We start from the raw sequence: 20935 nt of genomic DNA, 5'->3' as shown, positions 1-20935 counted from the left end.
ACAGGTGGCACCAAGGTTATTGCTGATTGGGGGGTCATAGAGGGACTGTTCGCTGTTTAATTTATGCGCGTGTGTATGTCACACCCACGGCCGTAATCACGCAGCAGGTGGGTGCAAACATGAGGGGTGAAAAAGCATAAGCACCATCTGCTGCTTCACATCACGTTCAACTTTCATCAAATGGTTTTAAATGGTGCGTAGTGGTTCCACCCTGTACACCAAGCAAAAACTGTGATCATGCTGCAGTCCACAGAGAAGTTCTTAGAGAAGCAGTGTCGGAGGTTGTCAAGAATGTCATCTTGTTGCTCACTGCACTGTGCACTGTTATTTTCAACTGCAGAATATGTGGGAATCGTGGCCTCAAGGGAAGGAATGGTTTGATTGCTGCCCTTTATGCCACATCCTTAGGTCTTTTCGTGTCAATTCTGAGCAGTGTAGTATCTGGAATGATTTGCTCAGCCACCCCTAAGAAAACTGTGCAAGTTCAACACTGAGCATTGCCATTCTGACCTCTATTGCAGAGGCGTCAAAAGATGAGGTACAGCGTCGGTAAGAGGGGGTGCGATGACCTTCCCATCGTGTGAAACATCCGTAGTGGAGTTGGACAAAATTTTGATGAAATTTGTTGCCAGTGTGACATCATTAACCCACTTTACATCTCACATGAACTTACGAGCTTGGGCCTTTTTCTTCTTAGCATGTATCAACACATAGCATTGTTGAGCCTGAGGGTGACATCACAAGGTGCCATGTTTTTGCACCATTGCAGAGGAAGATTGTAAACACCTTTGAACCAAATTTCAAACAAATGCATCACAATGTTATGACGTTTTGAAAAAGTGATCCTTTAATTGTGTTGCACAGTGTATTTATCTTATTTAATGAGTTTGGCCATAACCAAGTTCTCTTGGTTACTCTGATTATGCACTACTTCCAGATCAGCTAGTGGTATGATATAAATGTGTACATAAAGTGAGCACTTTCAGACAGCTACAGTGAGAGGCATCAGTGTAGCCATTATTATTGAATATATACAGGTATTTTGTGTTTCCTGATTGATTTGGCTTTCTTTACAGAGAATTCGAGCATAAGTGCACAACAATAAATAAATAATTCTGTCAGGAAGTGTTGAAAATGCTTGCTAGCTCATATGCAGTATGATCTGTGTGACCTTGTGCTTGTGTGTGTGTGTGTGTGTGTGTGTGTGTGTGTGTGTGTGTTTGTTTGTTTGTTGTGCTTTCTCCTGCCATATGATAATGCTTTGACTTAGTCACCAGCAATGAACCACCATTTCTTGGTGAAAAGTAAGTCTTGAAGTTGTATTGAAGTTGTTCATCCTGTTTACTCACCAGATTTGTGTTCACCCATTTTCCTCTCAGAAAACAGAAATGCACCTATAGGGCTCATGATTTCTCTGTATTTCAGTTAAGAGTTCTAGGAGGCTGTGACTGACAAGCTCAACTCAGTAACGAAAGACAACAAAGCTCAAAAGTCGTGTGGTTGTTTTGATTTCATAAGTAAACAGTATCAAAAATGTGAATACCTTGTATTTGAGGCACTTCCTATGCACTGGATTAAGCAAAGATGGCATATTAGCAGCCATCAAGTGCAAAGAATGTACAGAAATAGTAATGCTGCCAACAGTGAAAAATTTTATATAATGTTTTTAATTAGTATTATTGCATGAAGTTTGTACTGTATGTGTGTTTGTGTGTGTGTGTGTGTGTGTGTGTGTGTGTGTCAAGGGCTGGAGTGCAACCACTGGTTGGATATCTTGCCATATTTCCTGGTTTGTTGTATAGATTTCAACAAACTTTTTTTTTTTTAATTCTTAAAAATGATTACAAATGTACAATTAGTCTTTTACACTATTTAATTTTTTCTGTGTTTGGATTGCATGAACCTATTTATACGAGGGTAAGCCAATTATTATCCACAATTTAGTTATATTTTATTTTTGTAGTACTGTAGTTTTACGTTGATGACACATGCTTTGTTTATTTTTTGTTATACCTTTGCAATTCTCAAGCTGCTAGGTTAGTTTCATTATCACTGCCGTGCTGTTAATCATGGCTGCTCCACTGTCTATTTGCACCAAAGAAAAGCAACATTCAGTGATCCATTTTTTGTGGTCGGAAGGTGTATCAGGGGCCAAAATTCATGGAAGACTTTCAGTACAGTACGGGAACAGTGTTTGCCACAACAGAGTGTCTACGAATGGATTGAACAATTCTGAAATGGTCGCACAAGAGTTATGCATGATGGAGCCGGATGACCGTTTACCGCCACAAATTGAGTGTTCACGTGAAATGATTCTCTTAGACAGATGATTAATTATTGACAAAGTGGCACATCATCTGCAAATTAGTCACAGTTCTGCCTACGAAATCATCCACAACAGACTTGGGTTTCATAAAGTTTGTGCAAGATGAGTCCCAAAACAACTCACACAGTTGCATAAACAATTGTGCTTGGACATCTGCAAAAAAAATTGGATCCCTATGGTAACAAAGGGAGCAACTTCTTAGACAGGATCATTACTGGTGACGAAACATAGATCCATCATTACGAGCCAGAGAGTAAACCACAGATTATGGAATGGAAACATCCAAATTCGCCGTACAAGAAAAAGTTCAAGACCCAACTGTCTGCAGGAAAACTGATGCTTACAGCTTTTTGGGATGCACAAGGTCCAGTACTGGAACATTATGGGGAAAGGGGCACCACAATAAACAGTGTACGTTACAGTGAGATGCTTACTGCCAGGCTAAAGCCTGCAATTCGAAGCAAATGCCGAGGATTGCTGTCAAAGGTGTTGTGTTGTTGCACAACAATGCCCGTCTGCATACTGCTGCCCACACTGCTGAAACGCTCCAGAAACTCAAATTTGAAGTACTGGATTATCCTCCACATAGTCCCGATCTTCTCCCTTCTGACTATCACTTGTTTGGTCCACTCAAACAGGCATTAAGGGGCCATCGTTTTGCCTTGGTTGAAGCACTGAAAGAAGCAGCGCGTTCCTGGCTGGCAGCTCAACTGAGAATCTTCTGAGGGCATCAGGAAGCTTGTACAACGATGGACCAAGTGCGTTGAAATGCAAGAAGACTATGTCGAAAAATGATGTTCTTGTAAGTTTCCTATTTGATTACAATAAAATTTTATAACTACTTTGCAGATAATAATTGACTTACGCTCGTATGACACAAAATTTATCTTTATTAATAATTTGAGAATGTATAAAATTTTGATTTGCTTTTAGCCTGCATAAACCAGCAGAAAGTGGTGGTACTGAAAGTTCTTCAAGGGCTATCAGCCAGAAACATGTGGAGGAACTTAGATCAAGTAGATTGCTCAGGTACTATATTGTTTATATTCAGTTCTGTGAAAACATATGATATAGTTTATCAGTAAACTGAAAATATTTTCCATTTGATTACCAATTTCATTACACGATTTCAAATGAAAAATAAATGCTAGTTTGTACTTAGGTAGCCTCCTAATCCTTCATTTGTATTACTTGCTCATTTCTTTTCCGTTAAACTACAAATTTTACCTCATTTATAGTTTCTTTTGTGTATCATTTCAGGGATTGGTACAATCTGTGAAAGTGAAGGTTTTAGGATTTGAGAATGACATAGTTACACGTCATCCAACTATAAACCAAATCATTGCTTGCTCTTTAGTCCCTTGTAATTTTTGAAATCATTTAGAAGATAGCTTTTTAAAGGAAATCAGAAACATTGATGAGTAACTCAGACAAAAAAAACAGAATTATCGGGAGGGTGTGAGAGAGGGATGTGGTGGGGGCTGGTGTGTGTGTGTGTTTGAGTGTGTGAGAGACAGGGGGGGGGGGGGGGGGGATGGATAGAAAACTGATGCTATAGACTGTTATGCATATACGAAGGGCGTTCAAAAAGTTTTGCACAGTCATCTCCAATTGTTTCATTTTTTGCAGGAGGAGAATGAATTTTTTTAACATACTTGGAACATTTAGTTATAAGTTGATATATAAAAGTACTTTCTTTTATGTACAGGTGAGCCATAATGGACCGTGAAGTACATGTTAGGTTGTGACAAAGGTCGGTGATGGAGTTCCTCTTCGAGACCAGCAATGACCCTGCCATATCGATTCACAGGAAGTTTCTCCCTGTTCATAGGGAGGACACAGTGAATCACAGCAGTGTCCAGCAATATCCAGCAGTGGTTGCCGAGGTTTTAAGAAGGTGATTTCTCTCTACTGGACAATCCATGATGTGTTAGATCGTCAATGGCAGTGAGTGATGTGAATAAGGAGACCATTGATCAAATCATCCAAAATGACAGATGTGCAACAACACGACAGCTTGCTGAAATGACTCGTTTGTCATTGGATAATATGGTATCACTGGTACAGTCACTAGGGTACAGAAAAATCTATGCACGTTGGGTGCCTAGATTATTGACGAGAGAAATGAAAATGATGAGGAAGAATTTGTGCGAAGGGTCTCATGAAGACCTTTACTGAAGAGTGGAAACAGTGTTTTGACACCGTCATTACACAGGATGAAACTTGGTTGTTTTTGTCTGAACCTGAGAGCAAAACCCAATCCATGGAGTTGTGTCATCTGGGTTCCCCTTGGAAGAAGAAACCAAGACTTTCACGGAAGAAGAAACCAAGACTTTCACGAACAGCAGGCCAAAAGGTGATGGCCTCCTCCTTCTAGGATCAGTGTGGTGTCATTTTCATTGACTTTTTGGAACCTGGCTCCACAATTAACTGAGACCATTACTGTTTGTCATTGGACAAGCTGCAACATGCCATCAAGACCCACAGACCACAGCTTCAGGGTTAGCTCATCAGACTACACCCCATACAGCCTTTATGACACAGGAGAAAATCAGGAAAATGGGTTGGAAAATTGTTCTTCATACCCCCTACAGTCCGGACTTGGCTCCGTCTGATTTTGACCTCTTTAGTCATCTGAAGGCCCACCTGTGCGGTAAAACATTTGATAGTGAGAAACACCTTATTTCTTGTGTCAAGCGATGGTGTAAAAGGCAACGCCAAGAATTTTACGAAAGTGCATTTACATTGTGGAAAAATGTTTTACCAGATGCATCACAGCTGATGGAGGCTATATTGAGTAGGCTCAATGTATAGCTAAATGTTCCAAGTATGTTCACAAAAAATTGTGTTCTCCTCCTGCATTAATATAAAACAATTAGAGATGACTGTGCAAAACTTTTTGAATCCCCTTTGTATAAGCAAAACATCAAAGTCATTGTTGAAACAGGGCATTTTCTTCTGGTGTTCTGTTTCATCAGCTAACATTTACACTGGGCTAAAGTACTTTATCCATTGATAATTCTGCTTCATCTGTTCAACAGTGTGATGCTTCTACTGATATACCTGTCCTTTCAGTGCATGCTTCAGGAAAACACCTTGTGGGTACAGATCTGCACAGTTAAATAACAATGTTGTTGTTGTGGTCTTCAGTTCAAAGACTGATTTGATGCAGCTCTCCTTGCTGCTCTATCCTGTGCAAGCCTCTTCATCTCCCAGTAACTAATGCATCATAAATCATTCTCAATCTGCTTAGTGTGGTCTCCCTCTACGATTTTTACCCTCCACGCTTCCCTCCAGTACTAAATTGGTGATCCCTTGATGCCTCAGAACATGTCCTACCAACTGATCACTTCTTCTAGTCAAATTGTGCCACAAATTCCTCTTCTCTCCAATTCTAATCAGTACCTCCTCATTAGTTACGTGATCTACCCATCTAATCTTCAGCATTCTTCTGTAACAGCATATTTCAAAAGCTTCTTTTCTCTTCTTGTCTATACTGTTTATCATCCATGTTTCACTTCCATACACAGCTACACTCTATTCAAATACTTTCAGAAAGAACTTCCTGACACTTAAATCTATACTTGATGTTGACAAATTTCTCTTCTTCAGAAACCCTATCCTTATCATTGCCAGCCTACTTTTTATATTCTCTCTACTTCAACCATCATCAGTTATTTTGCTGCCCAAATAGCAAAACTCATCTACTACTTTAAGTGTCTCGTTTCCTTATCTAATTCCCTCAGCATCACCTGATTTAATTTGATTATATTCCATTATCCTCATTTTGCTTTTGTTGATGTTCATCCTATATCCTCCTTTCAAGGCACTGTCCATTCCATTCAACTACTGTTCCAAGTCTTTTGTTGTCTCTGACAGAATTACAGTGCCATCAGCAAAATTCAAGGGTTTTATGTGTTCTACCTGGATTGTAATTCGTAGTCGAAATTTTTCTTTTGTTTCCTTTACTGCTTGCTCAGTATACAGATTGAATAACATTGGGGATAGGCTACAACTCTGTCTTACTCCCTTCTCAACCACTGCTTCCCTTTCATGCCCCTCGACTCTTATAACTGCCTTCTGGTTTCTGTTCAAATTGTAAACAGCCTTTTGCTTCCTGTATTTTACCCTGCCACCTTTAGAATTTGAAAGACAGCATTCCAGTCAACACTGAAAAAAGCTTTCTCCAAGTCTATAAATGCTATAAATGTAGGTTTGCCTTTCCTTAACCTAGCTTCTAAGATAAGTCGTAGGGTCAGTATTGTCTCGCGTGTTCCTACATTTCTATGAAATCCAAACTGATATTCCCCGAGATCAGCTTCTACCAGTTTTTTCAATCGTCTGTAAAGAATTTGTGTTAGTATTTTCAACCATGACTTATTAAACTGGTAGTTCGGTAATTTTCACACCTTTTAACATCTGCTTTCTTTGGAACTGGAATTACTACATTCTTATTGAAGACTGAGGGTATTTCACCTGTCTCATATGTCTTGCTCACCAGATGGAACAGTTTTGTCATGACTGGCTCTCCCAAGGCTATCATTAGTTATACCAGAGAGTTGTCTGCTTGTTTCAACTTACGTTTTTCAGTGCTCTGTCAAATTCCTCATGCAGTATCACATTTCCTGTCTCATCTTCATTTACATACTCTTCCATTTCCATAATATTGCCTTCAAGTTCATCGGCATTGTGTAGACCCTCTATATACTTCTTCCACCTTTTTGCTTTCCTTTCTGTGCTTATGACTGGTTTTCGATTTGAGCTCTTAATATTCATACAGGTGGTTCTCTTTTCTCTGAAGGTCTCTAATTTTCCTGTAGGCAGTGTCTGTCCTACCCCTAATGATATATGCTTTTACATCCTTACGTTTGTCCTCTATCCGTTCCTGCATAGCCGTTTTGCACTTCCTGTTGATCTCATTTTTGAGACATTTGTATTCCATTTCGCCTGCTTCATTTACTGCATTTTTAAACTCTCTCCTTTCATCAACTAAATTTAGTATCTTTTGCGTTACCCAAGGGTTTCTACTAGTCCTTGTCTTTTTACGTATGTGATACTCTGCTGCCTTCACAACTTCATCTCGTAAAGCTACCCATTCTTCTTCTACTGTATTCCTTTCTCCCATTGGAACTCTCTGCAATCTCTAGTTCATTTAGTTTATCCAGGTTCCATCTCCTTACATTCCTACCTTTCGCAGTTTCTTCAGTTTTAATCTACAGTTCATAACCAGTAAATTGTGGTCGGAGTCCACATTTGCCCCAGAAAATGTCTTACAATTTAAAACCTAGATTCTAAATCTCTGTCTTACCATTATGTAATCAGTCTGAAACTTTCTGGTGTCTCCAGGTCTCTTCCACGTATACAACTTCTTTCGTGATTCTTAAACCAAATGTTAGCTGTGATTAAGTTATGCTACAGTGCAAAATTCTGCCAGGCGGCTTCCTGTTTCATTCCTTACCCCAGTCCATATTCACCCACTACTTTTCCTTCCCTTCCCTTCCCTTCCCTTCCCTTCCCTTTCCTACTATCGAATTCCAGTCCCCATGACTACTAAATTTTTGTCTCCCTTAATTATATGAATAATTTCTTTTCTCTCATTATACATTTCTTCAGTCTTCTCATCATCTGTGGAGCTAGTTGGCATATAAACTTGTACCACTGTGGTAGGTGTGGGCTTCATGTCTGTCTTGGCTACAATAATGCATTAACTATACTGTTCGTAGTAGCTTATTAGAGTTCTTATTTTTTTATTCATTATTAAACCTACTTCTGAGTTACCCCTTTTTGATTTTGTATTTAATTTCACTATTTCCCACTATATTTAACTTTAACCTGTTCATTTCCCTTTTAAAATTTTCTAACCCCACTGCCTGATTAGGGGATCTGACGTTCCATAGTCCGATCCGTAGAACACCAGTTTTGTTTCTTCTGATAATGATGTCCTCCTGAGTAGTTCCTGCCCAGAGATCTGAATAGGGGACTGTTTTAACTCTGGAATATTTTCCCCGAGAGGACGCCATCATCATTTAACCATACAGTAAAGCTGCATGCCGTCAGGAAAAATTACGACTGTAGTTTCTCCTTGCTTTCAGCCATTCCGTGCACCAGCACAGCAATACAGGTTTGGCTGATGTTACAAGGTCAGTTCAGTCAATGATCTAGACGTATGTATCGCTCAGGCACACAAGCCTCCCCACCAACGGTAAGGTCCATGGTTCATGGAAAAGGGGGGGGGGGGGGGGGAATAGCCATAATCCATTGGTGGAAATGGTTCCGAGGCCATGATATTGCCAGGGAATGCTGGAACTATTAACTCTCCAATTGCCACAATTTTTTGTCAATCAATTGGCTTTGGTGCCACATTATGATGCTATGATGGCACACATCCCTCTGCTCCTTGCTGCCCTGTGATCTGCTGAGTGTGACTTCCCTGACTTCTGTTTTTTGTCTCTTGCGAAAGATCTTCTAACACTTTCTAAGATGAAATGAAATGTCATGTGGCTAGGGCCTCCCGTCAGGTAGACCTGTCGCCTGGTGCAATTCTTTTGAGTTGACGCCACTTTGATGACTTGCATGTTAATGGGGATGATATGATGATGAAGATAACACAACACTCGGTCCCTGAGCGGAGAAAATCTCCAACCCATCCCGGAATCGAACCAGGCCCCTTTGCATGGCATTCCGTCGTGCTGATCACTCAGCTGTCGAGGTACTTTCCAAGATGGTAATTGTGGACAACGTCATTGTGCTGACCTGAATGTATGACTATTGTGGTAATATACATTATAACAGGACAAGACTTTTGGTGGGCTTGTAGTGAACACTGTATTTACTTCAATAAGTATTCTCAAACAATATGTGCCATATGAACTCATGATAAAACACTTCCTGCTCAAATACTGTGTGCTGTGATAGTTCTTAAAACGAAGCAGATAACTCAGTTTTTATTTTCTTGTACATCTCAACTATGAAACCAGATTTTCACGATGGTATGAGACCTGCCCCAAAAGAATGATTGTGAGAGCTGAACATAAAAAGATAGGGGAAACATAATAGTATCTCAAAAATATTATAATAATAGAAATTCCTAGAAGAACCTACAAATAAAAAATGAATATAGAAAACCACTCAGAAGCAAGTGAATGGCTATGTGCCATCCACCATACATTTGTGGAAAAATAGTAGCTTCTCGCCATTTTTCTGCTCTCAGTTGATCAGTCTGTTCTTTGCATTAATTTGAGAGTTATTTGCATAGCCATCAATTGGAAATCATATTTGATAACCTAGACTAGCATATATTGCCTATAGTGTATTTTAGTAAGTTTTCGAAAAGAGCCACAAGACGCACTTTGTGTTTTATTTACCAGTTTCACTCTTCAAATGAACAAGAGCATCATCAGAACATATACTGCAAAAGATACAAATTGAGATAATAAGGAAAACAGGTAATGATGTTATGTAAAGTACATATCTATTTCCAGTACAGTGACTTGAGTTTAAAGTTGCCTGACAGCATTAAAGATTGTGTTTAAAGTAGGACAGCTCGAAAGATTAAACTGGCTGTACTACAGTACTTAAACTTATGTTTAGGTACATTGAAACGACAGTAGTAAATGATGACATCAACACCACTGATGATGAAATTGACTGTACAACAGTATGTCCATGGTATATTGTATCTAAAGATAATTTACAACTACAGGAAATGAAATTTTGATTTCAGTCACCTCCTTTATGGGCATGTATAGACACCTCACATCTGTACATAGTAGCTTATCTTTCAAAAAATATGAGTACATCTGTAAAAATTGAAATATCTTTCAAAAGACATTACAAAAAGTACATACTTAAAAATGTCTTTACAAAAATGCATTCAAAACTACCATTTTTTAAAATATTTATGTTAAAATAATATTTTTGTTGCTTATCTACAGCATTTCATCAAATAACTTGAAAGAACCCATGTAAATTAAACTAGTTTTGTTCATTTAATGAATTTTGCGGGTTCTTCTTCTTTCCTGTGAAAATTTCCAATTCTCCAAACACATTCAACAGAGGATGTTTATCTGTGGAGTGGATACTTTTCATATTGTCTTGAATCTCACCTAATGTATAGTTTTTCTCAAATGTTCTCCCAATGCTGCACGATTCAAATTTAGATTGTATGTTCCTTATAATGTATTTTAAACACTCTTCCAGTTTGGTCAATGTATGTGCTCTGACAAATTTGCCAATTCATTATATGTACTCCTGAATAACAGTATTTTTCCTTATGTATATTCTCTCTGTGTATTAGTGCACACTTAAGGGAGTTGTTAGTTTAAAATGCTACTTTAACTTTCTAACTTGACCAATATCTCACTGTACAGTCTGTTACTGGCCTTTTGTATGTGAGTGTAATTTTTTCTTTTCTACTGGTTCGCCTGTAGTATTGTTTTTCTATTGTTTAATATATTTCTGTATAGTGTGATACAGTTTCATTGTATCACATTCTTGGTAATTGTTCCTTAATGCTATCTTTTTGATTGTCTGTAATTCTGTAGCTCTGTCTTCATCTGTGAGAGGTAACTGTGCACATCTCTAATTTCTGCTTTTATCCAAGTCACCTCCACTATATGTGCAATGCATTGTGCGATGTGAGTGTGTTCTGGATTTTAAATCTTGCATATCTAGGGATGACGCCACATTGTAAACATTCTCAGTTGAATTTAGTTTTCATGTTAATCTGCATAAGTTTTGATTTCGTTCTTGGGTACTTGTGTACAGTTCAACAGGCCTGGCTATGCACAAATTTAGCAAAAGCAGGCATTGCCTGTCGGGGGAGAGACTGTTAAAACAGTTTTTGAAAACAACCACAAGTCACACTTTGTATTTTTTATTTACCAGTTTCATTCTTCAAGTGAACAAGGGTGCATTAGAATATACACTGTAAAAGATACAAAGTAAGATAATCGGATAATGGTAATACGGTAGTGCCATTATACGAAAAATATTACACTGACAAAACATTACAGTATTTCAAATAGAACTGCATGAATGGAATTAGTATAGATCCACTCAATACATTCCAAACTGAAGTAAAAAGAAAAATTGATGCTTCTCAATTTTTACTTGACAGATTAGAAAAACGTTGATTAAAGATGATGATTTCAAGGCTTCCTACTGCAAGAGCTCAAATTAAAATACATAAAGACAAGAAGTCAATTAGAGATATAAATAATAATGAATATGCTCCCAATAGTGAACTAAATTAAATACACAATTAAAAATACTTAAAAATGTGTACAAATCTGACAAACCTATCAGCATTAAAAATAGCATCCAATTTACAAACAGCATAGTAAGTATGAATATGCCCGCCTGGTTGGCCGTGTGGTATAACGCACGGCTTTCTGCGCGGGAAGGAGCGCCTGGTCCCCGGCACGAATCCTCCCGGCGCATTTGTGTCAAGGTCTGGTGACCCGGCCAGTCTGCGGATGGTTTTTAGGCAGTTTTCCATCTGCCTCGGCGAATGCGGGCTGGTTCCCCTTATTCCGCCTCAGTTACACTATGTCGGCGATTGCTGCGCAAACAAGTTCTCGACGTACGCATACACCACCATTACTCTACCACGCAAACATAGGAGTTACACTTGTCTGGTGTGAGACGTTCCCTGGGGGAGTCCACCGGGGGCCGAACCGCACGATAACCCTGGGTTCAGTGTGGGGTGGCGGAGGGGTGAAATGGACTGCAGTAGTCGTCGTGGGGTTGCAGACCACTGTGGCTGCGGTGGGGACGGAACCTCTCCGTCGTTTCTAGGTCCCCGGTTAACATTCAGTACAATACATACAAGTATGAATATTCCAGAAGATGCGATTTTCATCTCTTGGGATGTTACTAATATGTTTATGAACATATAAATTGACAAAACTTTAGAACTATTTAACCGTAATCTACTACATCATAAACCTATGGTTGTACACGAGACTGTAGAGCTGTTAGACTTCTTGCAATTTAACCTTGATTTCAGGTACTTTAAGTTCATTCAAAACAATCATTCCCTAATTTCATTGTATAATTACATGACAAATAGTTTATTTTGAAAATTTTCGGATGCTGACAAGACTATATTTTCATAAGGTACTGGTATGAGGGTTTTGGATACATAATTTATTTTGTAGTAACACAGCATTTATGGTTCACAGTTCTGTCAAAGCATACATAATCCCTGAGCTTCATTGTATATAAACAAAAATAAATGTGCAATTTTGGGAATTGCTGCCATTGCCTTTTGCAGAATCTGCAAGGAATTTGTAACAAATTGGCATTTGTGATTTAGTTACTGCAGTAGATTTTCTAATCAAAATATTGTGTTACATCTAGTTTCCCCTTAAAGACAAGTAGCTCTATATATTATCTATATTTATCGTAAATTAACTCTGTTTTTGAGTTTACTAACAACTATAATTAACCTCAAAATGTTTTAGGAAACTAGTAGTTTTTTACCACAGGTTTTTGTTTTGCTTTAATAGAAATCTCATTTTTTGTATTTGCTTCAGTTCTTAAAGGGAGTAAGCAAATTTTGCCTCAACTGATTAAAAAATGACCAACAAAGTTATTTGTCCATTGCCTTGTAATGCATTGCTCCAGCCAAAATGCAGCTACACTGTGAACACTTTTCTCGAAGTGAGGATGGGTTGGTTGACATTCATAAGCAACACAAAATCACCCTGACTGTTGTGAAACAACTGGCAGCTGCTGTGAATCGGTATGTTGTAAGAGCTCCTGAAAGTCATGTACCTGTGATACCTATACCAGAGGTACCTTTAGTACTATTCTATCCTGTCTCCTGTGCAGGAGATACAGGATCTGTCATTACTTGTCTACTTGACTCCGATGGCATGTCAGTGGTAGATCCAGACATCCTGTATAGGGTGGATGGGGATCAGGGAGGACATATTGTGTTGTAGAGATCCCCATAACAAACAAGTTTTAGGAGTTGCCTTTCACTGAAAGTGAAACCGAGCCAGTGGGAGTCAGTTCACTTTTGGGAAAACTTGTTTTGTCCGGTGTCAGGAGGGGACAAACACGAAAGGGTAGGAGTCTGTTAATCGTTGGCAGTTCAAATGTACAGCAAATGGTGATACCCCTTAGGGAAATGGCAGCAAGGGACAGGAAAGGACGCCAGATGCACTCAGTGTGTATGCCCGGGTGCCTCATTGAGCACCTATGAAATCATCTTGGATTATCAGCGGGGCGACGTCTTGTTGCAACACTTCAATGGATTACATGTCCATCATCGTCAGGCAAAAATGATCGATATGAAATCCGTTGATACATTGCGACAAGACGATGATGCCACTCATCTGATAACCGAAGATGATTTCATAGCTGAAATAGTCTGAGGAAACCTGCAATCACACAAACTTGTTTAACATGTTGAAGAGGCTATTCCAGCAGCCATTGAGGGAACAGGATGCAACCAGCAGCAGATTGTGGCACACTGTGGAACGTATGATGCCTATCGTCTGGGCTCCAAGGTCATTCTTGGGTCATTCCAGCAACTGGCAGAGGAGGTTGAGAAGACCAGCCTTGGGTTTGAATGAAGCTCACAAATTACAGCATTGTTCCCAGAACTGATCATGGCCCTTTTGTTCTCAGCCAAGTGGTAGGACTGAACCAGAGACTTTGAATGTTCTGTGACAAGCTAGGCTGTGACTTCCTGGACTTGCAACATGTGGTAGGGAACTATATGGTCCCCCTAATTACGTCAGGTGTGCACTAAACATCAGAGTTTACTACTCAGGTAGCTGTCTGTGTGTGGGGTGCACGCAAGGGGTGTGTTTTTTTTTTTTTTTTTTTTTTTTTATTAGGTTAGGCAACTTTCCATCCGATCCTGATGATGATAACTGTAGGAAACCCAGAAGTATCAGTGTAAGATCAAAAGAATTGCCTGCCACAGGTGAGAGTATTAAAATCCTGATGGTAAGCTGCAAAAGCATTTACAACAAATTGCCAGAGTTTGAAGCACTTTGTAAAGCAATGAAGCCCACATAATACTAGGTACAGAAAACCAGTTGAAACCTCGAATTGACAGCAGTGATATTTTTCGAGAAAATTTGAGTGTATATCGAAAGGATAGGCAAATGGAGGCGATGTATTTGTCGCAGTAGACAATAAACTCAGTTCCACTGAGGGAGAAATTGAAGCTGCATATGAGATTTTTTTGGGGCAAGATTCAGTGGGTGTGAAATAATGGAATCCTTCTATCCCACAACCGACTCATCTCCTGATGTAATTGGAAACTTTAGAGAAAACCTCGGTGCACTTGTACACAAGTTACCCAATCATACTGTAATCATTGGTTGAGATTTTAATCATCCAACAATTGATTGGGAAAATTACAGTTTAATTAGTGGTGGGTGAGATAAGACATCCTGTGAAACTTTACTGAAGCCCTTATCTGCAAACTAACTAGAAGAGTTAGTTAGAAACTCCACTCATGATGGAATTATATTGGATCTAATAGCAACAAATAGACTTGACCCCTTCGAGGATGTCCACATTGAAACTGTTATCAGTTTCCATGATGCAGTTGTGGGGTAGGGGGTGGGAGGGCAGAAAGATATATGTGTTCAGTAAACTAGATAAAAAGTCAGTACTGTTTTATTGTAATGAGGAACTTGAAACTTTCAGCACAAGACACAAGACAGGAGCATGTAGAGGAACTCTGATTCATGTTTAAAAGAATGGTTTAGCAGCCACTGGATAGATATTTACTCAGTAGAACAGTTCATAACAGGAGGGAACCTCCATGATATGCTGTCATTGTAAAAATAACTTCTAAAGAAACAGAAATTACTGTATAATAGCTGTAAAACAAAGTGTAGCACTATAGATAGAGAGACAATGTGTGATGCCTTCAATAACTACCATAGTAGAAGACTGTCAAGTAATCTTTCACAGAACCCAAAAAAATTCTGGTCATATGTAAAGTGATACAGACTTCAAGAAGAATATAATAATTCCAATCCCAAAGAAAGCAGGTGTTGACAGATGTGAAAATTACCAAACTATCAGTTTAATAAGTCATGGCCGCAAAATACTAACACGAATTCTTTACAGACAAATGGAAAAACTGGTAGAAGCTGACCTCGGGGAAGATCAGTTCGGATTCCGTAGAAATGTTGGAACACGTGAGGCAATACTGACCCTACAAAAAAATGCAAATGGCTCTGAGCACTATGGGACTTAACATCTATGGTCATCAGTCCCCTAGAACTTAGAACTACTTAAACCTAACTAACCTAAGGACACCACACACATCCATGCCCGAGGCAGGATTCGAACCTGCGACCGTAGCAGTCGCGCAGTTCCGGACTGACCGCCTAGAACCGCGAGACCACCGCGGCCGGCACTGACCCTACAACTTATCTTAGAAGATAGATTAAGGAAAGGCAAACCTACATTTCTAGCATTTGTAGACTTGGAGAAAGCTTTTGACAATGTTGACTGGAATACTCTCTTTCAAATTCTGAAGATGGCAGGGGAAAATACAGGGAGTGACAGGCTATTTACAATTTGTACAGAAACCAGATGGCAGTTATAATAGTCGAGGGACACGAAAGGGAAGCACTGGTTTGGAAGGGAGTAAGACAGGGTTGTAGCCTCTCCCCGATGTTATTCAAACTGTATATTGAGCAAGCAGTAAAGGAAACAAAAGAAAAATTTGGAGTAGGAATTAAAATCCGTGGAGAAAAAATACATACTATGAGGTTTGCCGATGAGAATGTAATTCTGTCAGAGACGGAAAAGAACCTGGAAGAGCAGTTGAACAGAATGAACAGTATCTTGAAAGGAGGATATAAGATGAACATCAAAAAAAGCAAAACGAGGATAATGGAATGTAGTCGAATTAAGTCGGGTGATGCTGAGGGAATTAGATTAGGAAATGAGACGTGTAAAGTAGTAGATAAGTTTTGCTATTTGGGGAGCAAAGTAACTGATGATGGTCGAAGTAGAGAGGATATAAAATGTAGACTGGCAATGGCAAGGAAAGCGTTTCTGAAGAAGAGATGTTTGTTGACATCAAGTATAGATTTAAATGTCAGGAAGTCATTTCTGAAAGTATTTGTATGGAGTGTAGCCTTGTATGGAAGTGAAACATGGACGTTAAATAGTTTAGACAAGAAGAGAATAGAAGCTTTCGAAATGTGGTGCTACAGAAGAATGCTGAAGATTAGATGGGTAGATCACATAACTAATGAGGAGGTATTGAATAGGATTGGGGAGAAGAGGAGTTTGTGGCACAACTTGACAAGAAGAAGGGACCGGTTGGTAGAACATGTTCTGAGGCATCAAGGGATCACAAATTTAGCATTGGAGGGCAGCGTGGAGGGTAAAAATCGTAGAGGGAGACCAAGAGATGAATACACTAAGCAGATTCAGAAGGATGTAGGTTGCAGTAAGTACTGGGAGATGAAGAAGCTTGCACAGGATAGAGTAGCATGGAGAGCTACATCAAACCATTCTCTGGACTGAAGACCACCACCACCACCTCCACCACAACAACAACAACAACAACAACAACAACATGTAAAAGCTGTTAGTGGCACCAAGTGAATGAGACACGAACTGAAATTGAGGGTAACAAAGCAAAAGGCGAAATGTGTAACTCCATTTTCAAATGTGGTTTTACACAGGAAAACTCAGGAGAATTGCCCCAGTTTAATCCTCACACCACCGAAAAGGTGAATGAAATAAGTATTCGTGTTAGCAGTGTTGAGAAACAGCTGAAATATCAGTACAATCAGTACAAACCTACATATCGTTAGCATAGGGATTGTGAGGACAAGATTAGAATAATTACTGAACACACATACCTGAATGGTATGTCTAGTACATGGGTGTACCATTTGCCATGAACCACGTGGTGATTTGCGGTGTAGAGATGTAGATGTAGATGTAATGGAAAAATTTGCCACATGAGAGATGGTCTACCAATTGGTAACAAAGCTCCAGGCCCCAATGGAATCTCTGTCAGTTTCTGTATTGAATTTGTGTCTGAGTTAGCCCCTCTTCTAACTATAACCTATCATAGCTATCTCAAACAAAAAAATGTGCCCAGTTCTTGGAAAAAAGCACAAGCCATGCCCATCTACAAGAAGGTAGTAGAAGTGATCCAGAAAACTACTGTCCAATGTCCTTGACATTGATTTGTTGTTGAATCTTAGAACATAATTAGGTATCTTGAACAGAATGACCTCCTCAGTGCCGCCAACCAGCATGGATTTCGGAAACATCGGTCATGTTAGATCCAACTCGCTCTTTTCTCACATGACATACTGAAAGTTTTAGGTCCAGGCAATCAGATAGATGCTGTATTTCTTGATTTCTTAAAACTATTTGACTCAATTCCAAACCCCCATTTATTGTCCAGTGAAATTTGTGACTGGACTGAGGACTTTTTGTTAGGGAAAACACGGCATGTTATGTTGGATGGAGAGTCATCGTCAGATGTAGAAGTAACTTTGGGTGTGCCAAAGGGAATTGTGTTGGGACCCTTGCTGTCCATGTTGTATATTATTGACCTTGCAGACAGTATTAACAGTAAAATTAAACTGTTTTCAGAAGTACTACCTGAAAGAAGCTGCATAAATATTCATTCAGATATTATAAGATTTCAAAGTGGTGCAGAGATTGGGAGCTTGCTTTAAATATTCAGAAATGTTAAATTTTGCGCTACACAAGCCAAAGAAATGTAGTATCCTATGACTATAATATCAGTACAATCGACCAACTCATACAAATACTTTGGTGTAACACTTTGTAGGGATATAAAACGGAATGAGCACATAGGTTCAGTCATTGGTAAAGCGGATGGTAAACTTCGCTTCATTGGTAGAATGCTGGGGAAGTGCAATCAATCCGCATATGAGATTGCTTACAAATCACTCGTGTAACTATTTCTAGAGTAATGCTCAAGTGTGTGGGACCCATACCAGGTATTGCTAATAGGAGATACTGAACGTATACAGAGAAGGGCAGTGCGAATGGTTACAGGATCTGTGGGAGAGTGTCACAGAGACACTGAAGGAGCTGAACTGGAAGACTCTTGAAGACAGACTTAAATTGCCCTGAGAAATTCAGTTACAAAGTTTCAGGAATGGGCTTTAAATGATTACTCTAGGAATATACTATAACCACCTACATATCGTTAGCATAGGGATTGTGAGGACAAGATTAGAATAATTACTGAACACACATACCTGAATGGTATGTCTAGTACATGGGTGTACCGTTTGCCATGAACCACGTGGTGATTTGCGGTGTAGAGATGTAGATGTAGATGTAATGGAAAAATATACCACATGAGAGATGGTCTACCAATTGATAATAGTTCATCTAGCATCATATCAGAAATTTTTCTTAGTAACTTGGAAATTAGATTTTTAGATAAATTTGCAAATATCACTGGTATGTTGACAACATTATAATTCTTTTCTAAGGAACCAAGGAAGATTTAAATAAAATAATGACAGACAAGCTGAACCAGATGCATCCAAAAATTAAGTTCACATTGAACATGAAACTGATAGTCGCATCAATTTTCTCATTTTGTCAATTAATAGATCAAATGGGAAACATATTTTAAAGTTTGCAGGAAGCTTACATATTCAAGAATAATTATTGGGAATAACTCAGATCATCTAGTCCAGCACAAAAGAGCTTATTTCTGTTCAACTTTACACAGAATATTACAATTGTCACTCACAGATGAGGACAGAGCTGCAGAATTAGAGACAATCAAAAAGATAGCTTTAAGGAACAATTACCAAGAATGTGATATGATGAAATTGTACCACTCTACACAGAAAAATATTAAATGAAAGAAAAACAATAGCACAGGCAAGCCAGTAGAAAAGAAAAGGTATATTAAACTCACATAAAAAGGTCCAATAACAGACTGTATAGCGAGATGTTTCCCAAGATGGAGAGTTAAAGTAGCAGCTCCCTTAGACATGCACTAATACACAAAGAGAATATACATAAGGACAAATACAGTAATTCAGGAGTACATGTAATGAATGGCCAAATTCGTCAGAGCATTTACACTATGTGATCAAAAGTATCTGGACACCTGGCTGAAAATGACTTACAAGTTTGTGGCGCCCTCCATTGGTAATGCTGGAATTCAATATGGTGTTGGCAGACCCTTAACCTTGATGACGGCTTCCACTCTCGCAAGCATATGTTCAGTCAGGTGCTGGAAGGTTTCTTGGGGAATGGTAGCCCATTCTTCATTCACTGAGGTGAGGTATCGATGACAGTCAGTGAGTCCTGGCACGAACTCAGTGTTCCAAACCATCTCAAAGGTGTTCTATAGGATTCAGGTCTGGACTCCGTGCAGGCCACTCCATTACAGGGATGTTATTGTCATGTAACCACTCCACCACAGGCCATTCATTATGAACATGGGCTAGATCATGTTGATAGATGCAGTTGCCATCTCCGAATTCCTCATCAACAATGGGAAGCGAGAAGGTGCTTAAAGCATAAATGTAGGCCTGTGCTGTGATAATGCCATGCAAAACAACAAGGAGTGCAAGCCCCCTCCATGAAAAACACTACCACATCATAACACCATCACCTCCGAATTTCACTGTCGGCACTATACATGCTGGCAGATGACATTCACCAGGAATTCGCCATACCCACACTCCACCATCGGATTGCCACATTGTGTACCATGTTCGTCACTCCACACAACGTTTTTCCACTGTTCTATCATCCAATGTTTGTGCTCCTTACACCATGTGGCATTTACTGGTGTGATGTGTGGCTTATGAGCAGTCACTCGACCATGAAATCAAAGTTCTGTCACCTCCCACCTAACTGTCATAGTACTTGCAGTGGACCCTGATGCAGTTTGGAATTTCTGTGTGTTAGTCTGGATAGATGTCTGCCTATTACACATTACGACCTTTTTCAGTTGTCAGCGGTGTCAGTCAGTCAACAAACAAGGTCGGCCTGTACTTTTTGTGCTGTACATGTCCCTTCACGTTTCCACTTCACTATCACATCGGAAACAGTGGACCTAGGGATGTTAAGGAGTGTCGAAATCTTGCGTACATACGTATGACACAAGTGACACTCAATCACCTGACCACATTCAAAGTCAGTGAGTTCTGCGGAGCACCCCATTCTGCTCTTTCATGATGTCTAATGACGACTGAGGTCACAGATATGGAGTAACTAGCAATAGGTGGCAGCATGGTGCACCTAATATGAAAAATGTATGTTTTTGGGGGTGTCTGGATTCTTTTGATCACATAGTGTACGTTGGCCAAACTGGAAGAACATTTAAAATATGTTATAAGGAACATTGAGTCTAAGTTCAAATTGCACAACATTAGATGAACATTTGAGAACAACTAAACATAACTTATGTGAGATTGAAAATAGTATGCAAATTATACACACTGCAGATAAAGGACCTCTGTTAAAAGTTTTGGAAGAATAGAAAATTTTTATAAAATAGAAGAAAAACCTGCAAAATTTATTAAATGAATAAAATGATTTTAATTTACATGGGTCCTTCCAGTTATTTGATGAAGTGCTGTAGATGAG

General features: G+C 39.2%; 1 protein-coding gene across 6 annotated transcripts in view; it reads left to right on the top strand.

The window, feature by feature from the left end:
• The window catches only part of LOC124710380, a 192561-nt gene that overhangs the window by 84464 nt on the left and 87162 nt on the right, over positions 1-20935 (top strand). For all 6 annotated transcript variants that reach the window (XM_047240922.1, XM_047240921.1, XM_047240920.1 and 3 more), the window contains one exon: positions 3260-3355. In XM_047240922.1, coding sequence (XP_047096878.1) covers positions 3260-3355 — 96 coding nt within the window. The remainder of the gene's footprint in view (positions 1-3259; positions 3356-20935) is intronic.

Source organism: Schistocerca piceifrons, chromosome 1 (assembly GCF_021461385.2).
Source record: "Schistocerca piceifrons isolate TAMUIC-IGC-003096 chromosome 1, iqSchPice1.1, whole genome shotgun sequence".
Lineage (NCBI taxonomy): Eukaryota > Metazoa > Arthropoda > Insecta > Orthoptera > Acrididae > Schistocerca > Schistocerca piceifrons.
Note: the sequence above shows the minus strand (reverse complement) of the source record. Positions and strands in the feature narration are given on the sequence as shown.